At 47.5% G+C, this 18,826-nt stretch overlaps 1 protein-coding gene across 1 annotated transcript in view; it reads left to right on the top strand.

Moving 5' to 3' along the window:
- Window positions 1–1,977: 1,977 nt before the first annotated feature.
- Window positions 1,978–18,826, top strand: part of LOC144891034 (uncharacterized) — a 35,669-nt gene continuing 18,820 nt past the window's right edge. The window contains exons 1-4 of the mRNA XM_078773282.1: window positions 1,978–2,250; window positions 13,614–13,684; window positions 16,358–16,561; window positions 16,684–16,916. Of these exons, the coding sequence (XP_078629408.1) occupies window positions 13,627–13,684; window positions 16,358–16,561; window positions 16,684–16,916 (495 nt within the window). The 5' untranslated portion in view covers window positions 1,978–2,250; window positions 13,614–13,626. The remainder of the gene's footprint in view (window positions 2,251–13,613; window positions 13,685–16,357; window positions 16,562–16,683; window positions 16,917–18,826) is intronic.

Raw genomic sequence — 18,826 nt, 5'->3', positions numbered from 1 at the left:
AGGCCCCGCTGGCACCTTTCGCCATGCCTGAACGGCGTTTCGACCATGTCCACGTGGACCTGGTGGGTCCCCTGCCCCCCTCGCGGGGGTTCACCCACCTGCTCACCATGGTGGACAGGACCACCAGGTGGCCGGAGGCTGTGCCCCTCGCCTCCACCACCACCGCCGACGTGGCGCAGGCGTTCATCGCCACCTGGGTCGCGCGCTTCGGCGCACCAGCGGACATCTCGTCCGACCGCGGCCCACAGTTCACGTCTGAGCTTTGGGGCGCGGTCGCCCGTTTGTTGGGGGTCACGCTGCACCGCACCACGGCCTACCACCCCTAAGCCAACGGGTTGTGCGAGCGGTTTCACCGCTCCATGAAGGCCGCACTCATGGCCGGCCTTCAGGACGACGGTTGGGCCGACCGGCTGACGTGGGTCCTTTTGGGCCTTCGCACGGCCCCCAAGGAAGACCTCCAGGCGTCCGCCGCCGAGCCCGTCTACGGCCAGCCGCTCCGCGTCCCGGGCGAATTCGTGCCCGACGCTACCAGTCCCTGGTCCGCTGCTCGCCAGCGCTCGGACCTCCAGGAGGCTGCCCGATGATTTGCCCCCGTGCCGACGTCCCGCCACGGTGGCCCCCAGTCCTACGTCCCCCCGGCGCTTCGCACAGCGGAGTACGTCTTTGTGCGTCATGACGCGCACCGGGGGCCACTCCGGCCGCCGTACGACGGGCCCTTCCGGGTCCTGCGACGGGGCGACAAGTCTTTCATCGTCGACTTCGGGGGCCGGCCGGACCAGATTTCTGTGTACCGCCTCAAACCGGCGCACATGGACGTCGACCGACCACCACGGTTGGCCCTTCCTCCGCGGCGAGGCCGCCCCCCGTCCACAGTTCCCCCCCGCTCGACCACCCACCACCACGTCGGACCCCTCCCCACGACCCTCCAGGGGTCGCTTCGGCCGGGTCATCCGGACCCCCCTTAAATTGACCCTGCCGGTGCAGGTCGATTCTGGAGGGGCGTGTGTAGCGGTTACCGCTGGATGCACACAATTGCCTTGCACCGGCCAGAACACGGCCAGACGCGCCTCTCCCGGGCATGCCCGGACTCACTGTTCCCGGGCACGCCCGAACCTCCCGGGCACGCCCGGTCTCGTCTTTCCCGGGCATGCCCGCTATCGACTGTTCAGGGCTCGCCCAGAGCGTCCGGGCATGCCCGCTATCGCCTTTCCAGGGCTCGCCCAGAGCGTCCGGGCATGCCCGCTATCGCCTTTCCAGGGCTCGCCCAGAGCGTCCGGGCATGCCCGCGATCGCCTTTCCAGGGCTCGCCCAGAGCGCCCGGGCACGCCCAGCCTCGACTTGCCAGGCCGCAGCCAAACACGCCCGGGCAGGTCCAGACTCGCCTTTCCAAGGCTCGCCCTTGACACCCGGGCATGCCCGGTATAGCTTTTGCCGGGCAAACTTCCCGACATAAATGTGTATATATATTGCTGCCCGATAAACGGGCTTGTCAGAATACCTGAGCTGTTTTGTTTCAATAAAGCAACTCGGACGAATTCCGTCTTTGTTCGCGTCAATTCTTTCGACTCGCCGCGTTGGAGCGCAGTTCCTTCAGTGTTATACATGTTGGTAAAGTAGTGTTATACATGTTGGTAAAGTAGTGTTATAAATGTTGGTAAAGTAGTGTTATAAATGTTGGTAAAGTCGTGTTATAAATGTTGGTGCAGTGGTGTTATAAATGTTGGTAAAGTAGTGTTATAAATGTTGGTAAAGTAGTGTTATAAATGTTGGTAAAGTAGTGTTATAAATGTTGGTACAGTTGTGTTATAAATGTTGGTAAAGTAGTGTTATAAATTTTGGTACAGTAGTGTTATAAATGTTGGTACAGTGGTGTTATAAATGTTAGTACAGCTGTGTTATAAATAAAGTGTGACGTGTTAAATATTATGATCAGCAACTTCCCTTAAATCCCGAAACCGAAACTCGCGTTCGTCCCGTGTTGGTTCTCCGTGGGTGAGAGCAGCACAGCACGGATATCAGCACAGCACGGATATCCTCATGCACAGCACAGCACGGATATCCTCATGCGTTTTATCGTTGATACCGTACCATCTGAGAAAGGTAGATTTGGAATCGAGAGGAGATTGTAGTTCAGGTGAAGAGAAGAGGAAGAAGACGAGGCTCTCGAGACTGAGACTGTTGAGGTTTTTGTGAAACGTTTGGACGGACGAGTTGGTCGAGGAGCTTCCGAACGTGTTCTCACCTGTCCAGGTACCGAATGGAGATGATAATCTTGTGTTACAGACAAAGTCAATGGAGTGTGTTTGTATCATGGTGAATATTACCCCCAATGTGTTACCATGGTAAGGTCATAGACCACTGCACGCACACTGTACCACAATAGTTTGATTCTTTACATGTACCTGAATGACCGGTTTGATGGTAGTTTCTCTCCATTTTGAATCGGTTCCGCATTGCAAATCGTTTACACACTCAGTCTGTAGTTTTAAATGTTTCTCATGGGGCCAGTGGGATGGTCTAAACTCTAAAGGTACGCACACTCACCTTGAGCTGCTTCGCCTGGGTTGGAATCCTGACCGAGCTTTCAACTGTTTCACACGCAGGGTGATTCGTCAATGTGTGTACTGTTCCTCGAATGGACGTTAAATTAGGTGTCTTGTCTGCCAGGATTCGTTTGTGGATGTTAAAGATTCCACGGTGTCCTGTCTGCCAGGATTCGTTGATGGATGTTAAAGATTCCACGGTGTCCTGTCTGCCAGGATTCGTTTGTGGATGTTAAAGATTCCATGGTGTCCTGTCTGCCAGGATTCGTTGGTGGATGTTAAAGATTCCACGGTGTCCTGTCTGCCAGGATTCGTTGGTGGATGTTAAAGATTCCACGGTGTCCTGTCTGCCAGGATTCGTTGGTGGATGTTAAAGATTCCACGGTGTCCTGTCTGCCAGGATTCGTTTGTGGATGTTAAAGATTCCACGGTGTCCTGTCTGCCAGGATTCGTTGGTGGATGTTAAAGATTCCATGGTGTCCTGTCTGCCAGAATTCGTTTGTAGATGTTAAAGATTCCACGGTGTCCTGTCTGCCAGGATTCGTTTGTGGATGTTTTTTTTTTTTTTTTTTTTTTTTTTTGTATACAAGATCGAGGCTCGTGAAAGAGCGAACATTTATCACACAGAAAGACAAACCGACAAACCGACACATAGAACAAATAACATCGGGAGCGGTAGACAAGATGAGGAGAGAGGGGGAAGGACACAAACACAACATTTTAGAGCAGGAACCGAGAGACATGGAGACATCGAGAGATCTGTGGGAGGGAGAGGGCTTTGGGGGGGAGGCATGGGAAAGGGGGTGGGAGAGGCATAAAACATATGGACACTGCCAGGACTACCAGGAAAGAAGTTGGAATTACAAACAAGGTGGATCTGGGGTGAATTAGTGGGGGTAGAAAAGATCAAGGTTTTGGATGGGGGAAGATAAGAGATGGTGGTGAACAGCTGTTTTAAAGACCTGGAGGGAGGAGTGGGATTGAAGGGAGTGTGGGAGTTTGTTCCAGAGGCGGGAGAAAAGAGGAATGAAGGAGTGAAGGTGAGCAGAGAGCCGAGATTTCGGCAGTTTAACCATCAGAGGCTTGCTGGCAGATCTTGTGCGACCTGTAGGAATATTTGGTGGACAGAGCACAGAGAGAGCTGGGGGAGCAAGGCCGGAGAGGAGTCGGTAGAAGACGGAAAGACCACCAACCTGCCTGCGGTGAGTGAGTGAGAGGCCCTTGGAGTTAGCTTCATCACGGGAGATTCCAATGATTCTGAATGCTTTGCTTTCAACAGCGTGAAGACGAGCTAGGTGTGAGGCAGGATGTTAAAGATTCCATGGTGTCCTGTCTGCCAGAATTCGTTGGTGGATGTTAAAGACTCCATGGTGTCCTGTCTGCCAGAATTCGTTTGTGGATGTTAAATTTCCACGGTGTCCTGTCTGCCAGGATTCGTTTGTGGATGTTAAAGAATCCATGGTGTCCTGTCTGCCAGAATTCGTTGGTGGATGTTAAAGATTCCATGGTGTCCTGTCTGCCAGAATTCGTTGGTGGATGTTAAAGATTCCACGGTGTCCTGTCTGCCAGGATTCGTTGGTGGATGTTAAAGATTCCACGGTGCCCTGTCTGCCAGAATTCGTTTGTGGATGTTAAAGATTCCATGGTGTCCTGTCTGCCAGAATTCGTTTGTGGATGTTAAAGATTCCATGGTGTCCTGTCTGCCAGGATTCGTTTGTGGATGTTAAAGATTCAATGGTGTCCTGTCTGCCAGAATTCGTTTGTGGATGTTAAAGATTCCATGGTGTCCTGTCTGCCAGAATTCGTTGGTGGATGTTAAAGATTCCATGGTGTCCTGTCTGCCAGAATTCGTTGGTGGATGTTAAAGATTCCATGGTGTCCTGTCTGCCAGGATTCGTTGGTGGATGTTAAAGATTCCACGGTGCCCTGTCTGCCAGAATTCGTTTGTGGATGTTAAAGATTCCATGGTGTCCTGTCTGCCAGGATTCGTTTGTGGATGTTAAAGATTCAATGGTGTCCTGTCTGCCAGAATTCGTTTGGGGATGTTAAAGATTCCATGGTGTCCTGTCTGCCAGAATTCGTTTGTGGATGTTAAAGATTCCATGGTGTCCTGTCTGCCAGAATTCGTTTGTGGATGTTAAAGATTCCATGGTGTCCTGTCTGCCAGAATTCGTTTGTGGATGTTAAAGATTCCATGGTGTCCTGTCTGCCAGGATTCGTTTGTGGATGTTAAAGATTCCACGGTGTCCTGTCTGCCAGAATTCGTTTGTGGATGTTAAAGATTCCATGGTGTCCTGTCTGCCAGGATTCGTTTGTGGATGTTAAAGATTCCACGGTGTCCTGTCTGCCAGGATTCGTTTGTGGATGTTAAAGATTCCATGGTGTCCTGTCTGCCATAATTCGTTGGTGGATGTTAAAGATTCCATGGTGTCCTGTCTGCCAGAATTCGTTGGTGGATGTTAAAGATTCCACGTTGTCCTGTCTGCCAGAATTCGTTGGTGGATATTAAAGATTTCACGGCGTCCTGTCTGCCAGAATTCGTTAGTGGATGTTAAAGATTCCATCGTGTCCTGTCTGCCAGAATTCGTTGGTGGATGTTAAAGATTCCACGGTGTCCTGTCTGCCAGAATTCGTCAGTGGATGTTAAAAGATTCCACCGTGTCCTGTCTGCCAGAATTCGTTGTTGGATGTTAAAGATTCCATGGTGTCCTGTCTGCCAGAATTCGTGAGTGGATGTTAAAGATTCCACCGTGTCCTGTCTGCCAGAATTCGTTGGTGGATGTTAAAGATTCCATGGTGTCCTGTCTGCCAGAATTCGTTTGTGGATGTTAAAAATTCCACGGTGTCCTGTATGCCAAAATTCGTTGTTGGATGTTAAAGATTCCACGGTGTCCTTTTTGCCAGAATTCGTTGGTGGATGTTAAAGATTCCACGGTGTCCTGTCTGCCAGGATTCGTTTGTGGATGTTAAAGATTCCATGGTGTCCTGTCTGCCAGAATTCGTTGGTGGATGTTAAAGACTCCATGGTGTCCTGTCTGCCAGAATTCGTTTGTGGATGTTAAAGTTTCCACGGTGTCCTGTCTGACAGGATTCGTTTGTGGATGTTAAAGATTCCATGGTGTCCTGTCTGCCAGAATTCGTTGGTGGATGTTAAAGATTCCATGGTGTCCTGTCTGCCAGAATTCGTTGGTGGATGTTGAAGATTCCACGGTGTCCTGTCTGCCAGGATTCGTTGGTGGATGTTAAAGATTCCACGGTGTCCTGTCTGCCAGAATTCGTTTGTGGATGTTAAAGATTCCATGGTGTCCTGTCTGCCAGAATTCGTTTGTGGATGTTAAAGATTCCATGGTGTCCTGTCTCCCAGGATTCGTTTGTGGATGTTAAAGATTCCATGGTGTCCTGTCTGCCAGAATTCGTTTGTGGATGTTAAAGATTCCATGGTGTCCTGTCTGCCAGAATTCGTTTGTGGATGTTAATGATTCCATGGTGTCCTGTCTGCCAGAATTCGTTTGTGGATGTTAAAGATTCCATGGTGTCCTGTCTGCCAGAATTCGTTTGTGGATGTTAAAGATTCCATGGTGTCCTGTCTGCCAGGATTCGTTTGTGGATGTTAAAGATTCCACGGTGTCCTGTCTGCCAGGATTCGTTTGTGGATGTTAAAGATTCCATGGTGTCCTGTCTGCCAGAATTCGTTGGTGGATGTTAAAGATTCCATGGTGTCCTGTCTGCCAGAATTCGTTGGTGGATGTTAAAGATTCCACGTTGTCCTGTCTGCCAGAATTCGTTGGTGGATATTAAAGATTTCACGGCGTCCTGTCTGCCAGAATTCGTTAGTGGATGTTAAAGATTCCACCGTGTCCTGTCTGCCAGAATTCGTTGGTGGATGTTAAAGATTCCACGGTGTCCTGTCTGCCAGAATTCGTCAGTGGATGTTAAAGATTCCACCGTGTCCTGTCTGCCAGAATTCGTTGTTGGATAATAATAATAATAATTCATTTATTTTGTATAGCGCTTTTCCAGAAGCCCAAAGGCGCTTTGACAGAGTGGCAAACATAATGCATTACAATACATGAAAACATAATGCATGCATGATGCATAATGCAAACATAATGCATAACAATACATGAAAACAACAATTGCAAAAAGACAAGAATCAATAGGGAAATATTTAGAGCAAAAGGAGGGAGAAGGAGAAGAGATAGTCAGGGGTTAAATGCTGTGGGTTGAATGTTGAATGCAGTGTTGAACAGGTGGGTCTTTAGTGATGTTTTGAATGTGGTGAGTGAGGAGGAGTCTCTGATGGTGTGAGGTAGTGAGTTCCAGAGGGTGGGAGAAGCGATGGAGAAGGCCCTGTCCCCCCAGGATCTGAATTTGGTCCGGATGGAGGGGGTCAGGAGGTTGGTACCAGCAGAGCGGAGGTTGCGGGTGGGAGTGTGTCTGGAGAGGAGGTCAGCCAGGTAGGATGGGGCCAGGTTATGGAGGGCTTTGTATGTCAAGAGGAGGATTTTGTACTGGATTCTCTGGGGGATGGGGAGCCAGTGAAGCTTGTAAAGGACGGGGGTGATGTGGTCACGGGTCCGGGAATGGGTGAGTAGACGGGCAGCGGAGTTCTGAATGTATTGGAGTTTATTGGTGATTTTTTAGGGTGAACCATAGAGGAGGCTATTGCAGTAGCCCAGACGGGAGGTGATGAAGGCGTGGATGAGGGTTTCTGCAGCCGTGGAGGAGAGGGATGAGCGGAGACGGGCAATGTTTTTCAGGTGAAAGAAGGCTGACTTTGTGATCTGTTTAGTGTATTTGTCGAAGGAAAGGGTTTGGTCAAAGATGACGCCAAGATTCCGGATGTGAGGGGAGGTGGATACTGGGATACCGTCGATGTTGAGGGCAAAGTTATGGGTGGATTTTGTGAGCGTTTTTGGGCCAATGATGATTATTTCAGATTTATCACAGTTAAGCTTGAGCAAGTTGATTTGAAGCCAGGATTTTATTTCAGTGATGCAGTTTGTCAGGATAGAGTGGGTGTCGGTGGAGACGGACTTGGTGGAGATGAAAAGCTGGATGTCATCGGCGAAGCAGTGGAATTGGAGACCATGACGGCGGATTAAGTGACCGAGCGGGGACAGGTAAAGGATGAAGAGGAGGGGGCCAAGAACTGAACCTTGGGGGACACCTTGGGGGAGGGGAGCAGTGGGGGATTTGCAGTTATTGATGGAGATGAACTGGCATCTGTCAGAGAGGTATGATTTAATCCAAGAGAGGGCAGTGCCGGTAACGTTAAAGGTGGATTCAAGTCGGGTGAGGAGGATAGTGTGATCGATGGTGTCAAAGGCAGCGCTGAGGTCGAGGAGGACGAGAATGTTGAGGTTGCCAGCGTCAGAGGAGAGGAGAAGGTCATTGGTGATTTTGAGGAGAGCAGTTTCAGTACTGTGGTTGGACCGGAATCCGGATTGGAATGTTTCATACAGGTTATTGGCAGAGAGATGATGTTTGAGTTGAGTGGCTACAGCGCGTTCCAAAACTTTTGACAGAAAGGGTAGGTTGGAGATGGGTCTGAAGTTGTTTAGGGTGTCAGGGTTTAGACCAGGTTTTTTTAGAATGGGGGTAACAGCAGCAATTTTGAGGGAAGGTGGGACGATGCCTGTCGACAGGGAGGAGTTTATTGTTGCAATGATAAGTGGAGAGAGAGCAGGGAAGGAGGCTTTGACAAAGCTGGAGGGGATGGGGTCAAGAGTGCAGGTGGCAGTTTTCATTCCTATGAGGAGTTCAGAGAGGTCAGTAGGGGAGATTGGGGAGAACCGAGACAGGGGATGGCAGGACAAGGGGGGGCAGGTGGTTGGAGGGGGAGCGGGTGCGGCGGTGGTCAAGCTGTTGTAGATGTTGTCAATTTTGCGTTGGAAGAAAGAGAGGAAGGAGATGCAGTTGTCTACTGTGAATGACTGGGTGGTGGTGTTCAGGGGGCGGAGGAGTTTGTTTATTGTCGAGAAGAGTGCTTTTGGGTTTCCGGAGCCAGAGTGGATAATTTGAGAGTAGTAGGCAGAGCGGGCGCGGGAGAGGGCATCTTTGTAGTGTTGTAGGTGGTCCTTGTAGGCTTGGGAGTGAACTGTAAGACCCGTTTTATTGCGGAGTCTTTCAAGTTGGCGAGCACAAGTTTTCATCAGGCGGAGTTCAGGGGTAAACCAGGGAGCAGAATGGGTGAAAGAAACTGTTTTGGTTTTTACAGGCGCAAGCTGGTCAAGGCAGGAGGAGAGAGTGTGGTTGTAGTAGTCAGTGAGGTCGGAAGGGGTGTGGAGGTCAATGAAGGGAGAAGTGGACATTTTTTCAGAGAGGGTGGATGAGAATGAGGTAGGTGAAAGAGCGTTTAGCTTACGGAAGTTGATTGTGCGATAATGCCTTGGTGTTGGGGCGGGGATGTTGATGGTCAGAGTGATGGCTAAGTGGTCAGAGAGGGTGAGGTCGGAGCCATAGAGATGGTGCAAATTTAATCCAGTGGAGCAGACAAGGTCCAAAATGTGACCACGGATATGGGTAGGAAAGTCGACATGTTGAGTGAGGTTAAAGCAGGTGAGTAAATCAGTGAAGTCAGTGGTTATTGTGGAGTCAGTGGAGTCCATGTGGATATTGAAATCACCAAGGAGGAGGATTGAGGGGGAGAGGGAACATAGCTGGGTCAGAAAGTAGGAGAAGTCAGACAGGAATGATGGGTGTGGTTTGGGAGGGCGGTAGACGACAGCCATGACTGACTGCGTGCGACCATAGAGTTTTAAAGCCAGGTGTTCAATTGATGGAGGAGATGAGATGGAGATGAGGTTGGTCTTGATGTCTTGACGGTGGATAACGGCAATTCCACCACCTCGGCCCTCTGAGCGTGGTTTATTGACGTAGGAATATCCATTGGGTGTGGTGAGGTTAAGTGTGTAGTAGTCCAGAGGTTGTTGCCAGGTTTCGGTGAGACAGAGAAAGTCCAGTTTGTTATCCAGGATGTATTCGTTCAGGATGAGGCATTTGTTGTTGAGGGACCGGGTGTTGAACAGGGTGAGCTTGATGTTGTTTTGAACAGCAGGGATGAATTCAGGTGATTTAGCCAGGGTTCGTAGGCAGGAGGTGCGATCGTGTGCGTTGCTGTGACCAGGTGCGCTGGGACGAAGAGTGAGAGTGCGCTGAGCCGACCAGAGGACGGGGATGGAGTGACCTGATTGCAAATAAACAAACTTACGACCGGAGCCACGGTGAATGTACCTGGGTCGTCGGAGGAGTCCATTTGATTTAATGGCAGAGATGCATGATGGGGTGGAGCGGGTACCGAGCAGAAGAAGCCCTGCGGCGGAGTACCTCAGAGCCATGCCAGGCAGGAGCGAAGGGACGAGTACGAGGCCAAGGTCGAGGAGGCAAAGCGGCAAACGCAGCGGCAAACGACTGCAGCCGCTAATCAAGACCACAGCGGCAAACAGCCACCGCCGCAAACAACGGGAGCGGGCCTGAGGAAACAGTGGAGGAGCCGGGCAGGCGAAGCCAGGAGCAGAGCCGGGACCGAGCAGAGGGCAGACCCAACGGTCAAAAATCCGCCACGACCACCAGAAAAGCAAACTATGTACAATGGCCCAGTCGGAGAAGCGGCGAACAAGTAACGCCAGCGTCCTCTCCAGACCGGACCGGAAGCGGAGGTGATGTTAAAGTTAAAATGGATGTTAAAGATTCCATGGTGTCCTGTCTGCCAGAATTCGTGAGTGGATGTTAAAGATTCCACCGTGTCCTGTCTGCCAGAATTCGATGGTGGATGTTAAAGATTCCATGGTGTCCTGTCTGCCAGAATTCGTTTGTGGATGTTAAAGATTCCACGGTGTCCTGTCTGCCAGAATTCGTTGGTGGATGTTAAAGATTCCACGGTGTCCTGTCTGCCAGACTTCGTTGGTGGATGTTAAAGATTCCACGGTGTCCTGTCTGCCAGAATTCGTTGGTGGATGTTAAAGATTCCACGGTGTCCTGTCTGCCAGAATTCGTTGGTGGATGTTAAAGATTCCCCGGTGTCCTGTCTGCCAGAATTCGTTGGTGGATGTTAAAGATTCCACGGTGTCCTGTCTGCCAGAATTCGTTGGTGGATGTTAAAGATTCCACGGTGTCCTGTCTGCCAGAATTCGTTGGTGGATGGTAAAGATTCCACTGTGTCCTGTCTGTCAGAATTCGTTGGTGGATGTTAAAGATTCCACGGTGTCCTGCCTGCCAGCATTCGTTGGTGGATTTTAACGATTCCACGGTGTCCTGTCTGCCAGAATTCGTTGGTGGATGTTAAAGATTCCATGGTGTCCTGTCTGCCAGATTTCGTTGGTGGATGTTAAAGATTCCATGGTGTCCTGTCTGCCAGAATTCGTTGGTGGATGTGAAAGATTCCATGGTGTCCTGTCTGCCAGAATTCGTTGGTGGATGTTAAAGATTCCATGGTGTCCTGTCTGCCTGAATTCGTTGGTAGATGTTAAAGATTCCACGGTGTCCTGTCTGCCAGAATTTGTTGGTGGATGTTAAAGATTCCATGGTGTCCTGTCTGCCAGAATTCGTTGGTGGATGTTAAAGAATCCATGGTGTCCTGTCTGCCAGAATTCGTTGGTAGATGTTAAAGATTCCACAGTGTCCAGTCTGCCAGAATTCGTTGGTGGATGTTGAAGATTCTACTGTGTCCTGTCTGCCAGAATTCGTTGGTGAATGTTAAAGATTCCATTGTGTCCTGTCTGCCAGAATTCGTTGGTGGATGTTAAAGACTCCATGGTGTCCTGTCTGCCAGAATTCGTTGGTGGATGTTGAAGATTCCACGGTGTCCTGTCTGCCAGAATTCGTTAGTGGATGTTAAAGATTCCATGGTGTCCTGTCTGCCAGAATTCGTTGGTGGATGTTAAGACTCCATGGTGTCCTGTCTGCCAGAATTCGTTGATGGATGTTAATGATTCCACGGTGTCCTGTCTGCCAGAATTCGTTGGTGGATGTTGAAGATTCCACGGTGTCCTGTCTGCCAGAATTCGTTGGTGGATGTGAAAGATTCCATGGTGTCCTGTCTGCCAGAATTCGTTGGTGGATGTTGAAGATTCCATGGTGTCCTGTCTGCCAGAATTCGTTGGTGGATGTTAAAGATTCCATGGTGTCCTGTCTGCCAGAATTCGTTGGTGGATGTTAAAGATTCCATGGTGTCCTGTCTGCCAGAATTCGTTGATGGATGTTGAAGATTCCATGATGTCCTGTCTGCCAGAATTCGTTGGTGGATGTTAAAGATTCCACGGTGTCCTGCCTGCCAGAATTCGTTGGTGCATGTTGAAGATTCCATGGTGTCCTGTCTGCCTGAATTCGTTGGTAGATGTTAAAGATTCCACGGTGTCCTGTCTGCCAGAATTTGTTGGTGGATGTTGAAGATTCTACGGTGTCCTGTCTGCTAGAATTCGTTGGTGAATGTTAAAGATTCCATTGTGTCCTGTCTGCCAGAATTCGTTGGTGGATGTTAAAGACTCCATGGTGTCCTGTCTGCCAGAATTCGTTGGTGGATGTTGAAGATTCCACGGTGTCCTGTCTGCCAGAATTCGTTAGTGGATGTTAAAGATTCCATGGTGTCCTGTCTGCCAGAATTCGTTGGTGGATGTTAAAGACTCCATGGTGTCCTGTCTGCCAGAATTCGTTGATGGATGTTAATGATTCCACGGTGTCCTGTCTGCCAGAATTCGTTGGTGGATGTTGAAGATTCCACGGTGTCCTGTCTGCCAGAATTCGTTGGTGGATATTTAAGATTCCATGGTGTCCTGTCTGCCAGAATTCGTTGGTGGATGTTGAAGATTCTATGGTGTCCTGTCTGCCAGAATTCGTTGGTGGATGTTGAAGATTCTATGGTGTTCTGTCTGCCAGAATTCGTTGGTGGATGTTGAAGATTCTATGGTGTCCTGTCTGCAAATGAGGGTTTTTCCAAACCCCGACCTGATCTGTCCCGTGTTGAATCTGTCCCTGATCTGAATTTTGGCAGACAGGACACTTAAGGGTTCCCATCAATTCCCCCTTCCACCTGCACAGCCTTTGACATCTCAAGAGACAGGAATCGTCATCTTGTTTCGCTGTGCCATTGATGCAGTGCCCCCTATAGGTTAGAGCAGGAATTTGTAATTTGGTCTTGGAGCAACGGTGGCGATAACGCATCGAATTTTCGCAAAGGGCACAATGGGAATTTTAACGTTCTCCAACTAATGCAGACAAACAGTACGTACAGATTAACATCCATCCAAGGGACGGCAAACACATTCAGGAATCACTCTTCCTGTGAAACACCGGGATGACAGTTTACAGCTGGGTTGGGATTCGAACCCATGTTAGACAGTGAGACTGCCCAAAGGTGACTGAGGATAGCATAGCTCAAGGCCATCTTGCCGTCCTAAAACACACACACACACACACACACACACACACACACACACACACCCAACCACACACACACACACACACACACACACACAGTTTACACTCAGTTATCTTGCGACTTGAATAAAGTGTTTTTCTTCTTCCCAAATTGTAATGAAAATAAACCAATAAATCTATTTTGTTGCATAAATAATGTTGTTATGTTTCATGTTACATCATGTTTGGAATTTTAAAAAGGAGTTTTTGTATCTGTAGTTGATCCATTATATAAACTAGAGCAGCACTCGGTAAAGCACATACCTCCACCAGGGCCTATACAGTTTGTTTTGTATCCCATTGAGAGGCCCGATCTGGATCCGGACCTGAACCAAAATCGAATCGGCTTGTTCTTGTCACTTACCCAACTCATCCACCAAGTTTCGTCTAAATTTATCCATAATTTGTTGAGTTACCCTGATCACAGACAAACAGACAGTGGAGAAATCATCATCTCTGTCCACCTGTGGTGGAGGTAATTGTGATTATTTGTAAAAGTGAATATTTGTTGGTTTAATCCGTATAGTGAGCTCATAGACGGAGTGCACACTTCTGTGTTTAATTTAATAATCCTCCTTTATTTGACTCATTTTATAATTATTACATCTTTGTACTTTGTATTTATCACATCTTCTTTATTATATCTTCATCCAGGTGACGTGTAAACATGGTGGACATGGCTGAAAGTGTGCTTGCATGGCTTGGTTATCACAAGACGAAGCCTGGTTTGTATTTTTATTAACCATTTATATCATAGAATTGTGAAATAATTAAATAAGTAAATGGATGAGTGTCCAGATGTACATGATGTGGGCGTAGTGGGTTGGGACATGGTACTCACACTGTGCATAGGAGGGGGTGGGAAGGCTCGATCATGGGTCGACATGAAAACAATACGATGGTCGAATGGGTTACATACGTGGAAATATTCATCAGCAATATCTATACTCCCTCGTAACATATCTGGCCTCGTGTTTTTGAGCAGGTTTATTCATATATTTCACTGGAAACACAATTAACAATCTTGTTCTTCTCATATATAACACTTAATGAGTGGGGGGGGGGGGGGGGGCAGGGAGGAGCGGGCAGGTATGCGCGATGTGAGAACAGTATCTGAGTTCAATCTAACCATTACACGGGCCTCCATGACGCGCCTCTGCAGACGAGTGTGGAAACATCCGAAGGGTTGTAATCCGGGATTCCGGGATTTTATTCTCCTTTCTGCCAACACATCCTGATTCTCCACTTTTGAAATTTTCCTTGTTGACGACCCTGAACTTTGACCTCCCTGTCGGGCCGTGCACACGTCTGTCATCTTGGTCAAGGTTGCTCTGTGCAAGGTGGTCCTTTGCTGGGATGGTTGGGCCATCACTCAATTTGCCACAAACGAATGCCATCTCTTGTTATATCGATACTCTCAGGTTACTCGATTGGGACTTTGGACAAACGAAAGAAAAACAGTTTTCAGTCAACATCGACCTGGGAATGAAATCATTGACGAAGACGAAAACTGAGTTCAGTGTTGGATGCTTTAGGACAACATGGAAGGTCACAATCCATAGATGATCTCAAATCAGCAATAACTGACAAAATCTGTTCAATCCCTGCAGCCGAATGTGTCAGAGTGATAGACAATTTTCCCCGTCAAATCCAAGTCTGCCTGCAGCGTAGAGGCCTACATCTGAGGGACGTGCTTTCACCTAAATCAGATCACTGACAGAAAGATATCTTTCCGATTCATATTATACACTCTCTGTACTTGCTGCCCCCCCCCCCCCCCACTCCACCTCCAGTTTTCTGCAGGTCTCATACTCTTCATTTCAGGTGGAACTGCCCAAATCCAGGATCTCTGTTCACCTCCACGTATTTGTTCCTATTTTTCCCCACCTGCAGAATCAACTTTCACATTCTCTTCAATTTCATTCTGTTCACCACCATCTTATATCATCCCCAATCCAGAACCATGATCCTTTCTACCCTTGTGAACCCCCCACCCCCCCCACCCCTCTCTACCATCCCAATCCCTCCTCCTTCCAAATTTCCAGTCCCCCCCCCCCCCCCCCCTGGAGTTTCCTGCTGTATCCATCTTGCCCTCCCCATGCATCCTCTCCTGCCCTTCATTCCTCCCCACACCCATTGTTTGTCTGTCTCCCTCTGTCTTGGCAGTTGGCTCTGCTGTTGGTGTTTCCCCCTCTCTCTGCTGTTGGTGTTTCCCCCTCTCTCTGCTGTTGGTGTTTCCCCCTCTCTCCGCTGTTTGTTTTGACCTGTTGCGTCCTGATCCATTCGGTGTTCCGGTACGAGCTCTTCCACGAGCCTTGGTTATGAAAACAAAAAAAATCCATGTGAAACTTTCCAGAGAGATTGTGCATCATGTGACGCAAATGTTCACAAATAACGTGTCATTTTAAATTAAAATAATGAAGGTTTATATAATTTCATGGGTACCGTTGTTTTATGATAACCCTGCATCATCTATCTATAATTCCAGTAATCTCTGTGTGTATGTCCGTGTGTCTGTCTGTGACCGCTGTTTCTCGACAACCACGGGTCCGATATACTTGAAACTTGCCAGGTATATTGCTGGGGACCCGAGGATGTGCCTTTTCAAGGTTTCATATTAATCGGACAAGTAGTTAGCGAGCTATGTCCAAAAAACGATTCAACCAATCAGAGAGCAGCGAGCTATCACGTGTGCCGAACGTGGCGAACAGACTCTGCCTCGGACAGCACATTTGAGAGCGTATTCATTTATTTCACGTTGGCAAACTATGTTGGCGTTAAACTATGTTTTACAACTAATTAAAACTAATTTGCGATTCATTCGCTTTCCTGCGCGTTTGTGCACGCTATGGCGATTTCTTTACCAAACTCCGCAAGCCGTTCGCTTTGGACCAAACCATTTCATGTAAATAGAGGGGGGGGGGGGGATTGTCACCGTACTCGCAAGCCGTTCGCTTTGGACCAAACCATTTCATGTAAATAGAGGGGGGGGATTGTCACCGTACTCGCAAGCCGTTCGCTTTGGACCAAACCATTTCATGTAAATAGAGGGGGGGGATTGTCACCGTACTCGCAAGCCGTTCGCTTTGGCTTTGCGAATGGACCAAACCATTTCATGTAAATAGAGGGGGGGGGGGATATAATTTTAGATATATATATAGTACGGGCATGCCCTAGTGTTTGAGAAATGTATGAACCTCCATGTACGTATCTCGAGTTTTTGGGACTCAGATTCAGTGATAACTTGTCTTGGTGAAAAGAGAAAACTTCACTCTCATAGTAAAAGTTATTTGTTGCACTAACCCTGGGTGTTCACAGGTGTTTGATTGATTTAAATATTGTAAAATAAAATTATAACTTCCACATTGATGTTGTTTTTACCTTTTGTTTACCTGTAGTTCAAGTGCAGTATTATGTGGATGGAAACTCATTCGGAGCAGAAAAACACTTTTTGGAGGAGCTGCGATTATGTTTGAAAAAGGAATCCGTGAATCTGGAATGTACAGAATACCTCTCCACTTGTGGTTCACCTGTCCTCCTTTTCTGCGTCGATGCCTCAAACGTGTCCAGTGACGCCAAAAGAGCTCTTGGACACATTGATGGTAAAAAGTGAATTTTTTATCATCCGTTCTTTCAAATTGTGTGAATTGTATGTAAATAATTACAGTTTATATGAAGTTGAGGGATGTTTGCTGAGATGATGAAAGTCATGTTTTGCTTTCAGGAAGACCTGCAATCCTGATTATGATTAATAACGTTCCAAAGAATTCCAGCAGAAATGATCCTCGCAGTGCCTCACTGGCCCGAGAAAAGAATGTCCATGCAGTGCTGGATTGGTTCTTCTCATATTCATATGGAATATATGATTTTGAGGAGAATAACGAGGTCGTGAAACAAGTGACAAATCATCTTCTACGAATGGGAAATTCCCTTCAACAACATGATTATGGTCGAAGGGTAAGTTTTTCTTCACTTATTCAAATGGTGCCAATCGATTATTGATGAATCATCAAGTTTGGTGTGAAGGGGTTTTTGACATTGACAAGACAAAGTGCAACAAAGTTGATATTTAAGAATACTTGTCACAATCCCAAATAATAATGCACATCACATGAAACTGTCATCAATCAGATCAACGAGTCTCCTCTGTGTCGCGATCTACTGCAGTGTTCCCATTGGGCGTGGTGGTATATATCTGTGATATTTGAGGTAAATAATGTCTTGATGTTCAAAAGCAGGACATCTATATGTTTTGAATCTTTTTCTTTTTGTTTATGATATACTTTTATATACTTGTGTTAGTGTCGTTGTTCTAAATAAGCATAACGATGTGAACAACGATATACGAGTTTGTGAAGAAGTCCACAAGAAGGGATATACGAGGTCCACAAGAAGCGTGCCTTTCAAATTTATCCACCAACGTCATACTTCGTGTGTGTTTTTATGTGCACAATACTTTTGTGATTTACTTCTTTTTTATTTTATTTGTTGCGCCATGCAAGTAGTTCCTTGCACATCTCGACACACTCCATCCTGCATTCAAATTCACCTTTGAGATGGAGCAGCTGTACACAGCCTTTTCTGGATATGTAAGTCCAGTTCTGGTTCTGGATATGTAATTTCTGGATATGTAAGTCGAGAAATCCGAGGATAGATTATTGACTACCATCTACCGAAAGACTGAAAGAGTCCCACACATGGTGAGACTCCTAGTCCCACTCGTTACAGGATTGCCCTCAGCAACACTCTGATGAATAGAGATTTGGCCATCTGTTCACCGTATCATTTGCTGCAGAAATTGAGCATGTCAAAGCCATTCTGTACACTGAGCAAGTCATCATTGGGTGTGTATCATGCTTAATTGTCAATTGGTCGAAGGTCATTCCAGGCCGTGAGCTGAGTTGTTCTATTGTTCAATTCCGTTATGACCTTGTGCGAATAAGTGCATTTCATTTTGTGTAAATTAGCTCAGGTGTAACCAATCACCTTTGAAATCACACACCAACGTGATTGGCCTCCACTGTGTTCAATTGTAGTGATTCTGATTGTTTCTAAATAAAATCAGCTGTTCCTGTATGTTTCCCCTGCTGGGTAGTGCATTGCACAGCAAAGACTTAACCATGAGCACCCAGGAGCTTTCAAAAGACCTCTAGGATAAAGTTTTGGAAAGGCACAGATCAGGGGATGGGTATAAAATATTTCGAAGGCATTTGAATATCCCTTGGAGCACAGTCAAAACAATCATGAAGAAGTGGAAGGCATATGGTACCACTTTTTAATAGTATACAGTTTTGTATTTTAAATTAATTTCATGAAATTTGTTGAATTCGTTTTTAATTTGGAAATTTTGGGTTACGATGTGTAAATAAAAGTGGAAAAAGTCTAATTTAATGGAATTTAATTTCAGGCTATAAAGCAACAAAAGATGAAAAATTTGAAAGGTGGTGTAGACTTTCTATGGACACTGTATATACAGTACGAGCAGAAGTACCCGGCGTTGCCGGGCGGGGGGGGGGGGGGGGAGGGGAGGTGGGAGAGGGAGGGAGGGAGCGAGGGGAGGGGAGGGGGGGAAGGGGGAGGGAGAGGGGAAGGGAAGGAGAGGGAGGAGAGCGATTATTTTTTTCGGCACGATCGAGGCACTCACTGATGAACCTCTGAAAGTTTGACGAAGATCCGTTCAGCCATCTCTGAGAAAAATGGCGACACAGACAGTCAGACACACACACAGACAGACATCTCTCTTATATAGCAGATATATCTCCCTTCCCTCTCCTCTCCCCTCACCTTACACCTCTCTCTTTCCCCCTTCTAACTTCCTCTCCCTTCCTGGGAATTTGCTCAGGCAACGCCGGGTTTATTATTTTGAT

Source organism: Myxine glutinosa, chromosome 2 (assembly GCF_964187855.1).
Source record: "Myxine glutinosa chromosome 2, kmMyxGlut1.1, whole genome shotgun sequence".
Lineage (NCBI taxonomy): Eukaryota > Metazoa > Chordata > Myxini > Myxiniformes > Myxinidae > Myxine > Myxine glutinosa.
The sequence above is the reverse complement of the archived record's forward strand: the minus strand, read 5'-3'. Positions and strand labels throughout refer to the sequence as shown.